Genomic DNA, 430 nt, shown 5'->3' with positions numbered 1-430 from the left:
AGTCAGCCCAGTGCTGTGAACAACGGGTCTTTAACCTCTGATGAGGCCGTGGAGGAGGAGGAGAGCACGGAGGCTGCACAGCCCACCCCAGCTGAAGAAGCATCGGGTGAAAACAGCAACTCAAATGCTGTTATGGATCTCTCTGGAAATATTCCAGCTTCCAACAAGAGACTCAGGGAGGGTGAGTCATGACCTTATATTATTTTGGTGGTGGTGGTGGTAGACTAAAAAGAAAAGAAAATAACTTTTCAGTATACATAATTCATAATACTCTAATAAAACTTGACTAAGATTGTATAAATATGAAAATGTGATTTGTACATAGGAGAATTTAGTTGTGCATGGAATATTTGATCTTTCATTACCATGTCATATGTTCATGGATTACAAAATTCCAGCCAAAGGATAAATTGAGGCATTTGTAAATTGG

At 39.5% G+C, this 430-nt stretch overlaps 1 protein-coding gene across 1 annotated transcript in view; it reads left to right on the top strand.

Annotated features, from left to right (window-relative positions):
* The window catches only part of LOC119590653 (inner centromere protein A-like), a gene marked incomplete in the record, with an annotated part of 50,715 nt that overhangs the window by 16,383 nt on the left and 33,902 nt on the right, over positions 1 to 430 (top strand). The window contains 1 exon segment of the mRNA XM_037939328.1: positions 1 to 181. Coding sequence (XP_037795256.1) covers positions 1 to 181 — 181 coding nt within the window.

The sequence above is a fragment of the Penaeus monodon genome, chromosome 27 (genome assembly GCF_015228065.2).
Source record: "Penaeus monodon isolate SGIC_2016 chromosome 27, NSTDA_Pmon_1, whole genome shotgun sequence".
NCBI lineage: Eukaryota > Metazoa > Arthropoda > Malacostraca > Decapoda > Penaeidae > Penaeus > Penaeus monodon.
The sequence above is the reverse complement of the archived record's forward strand: the minus strand, read 5'-3'. Positions and strand labels throughout refer to the sequence as shown.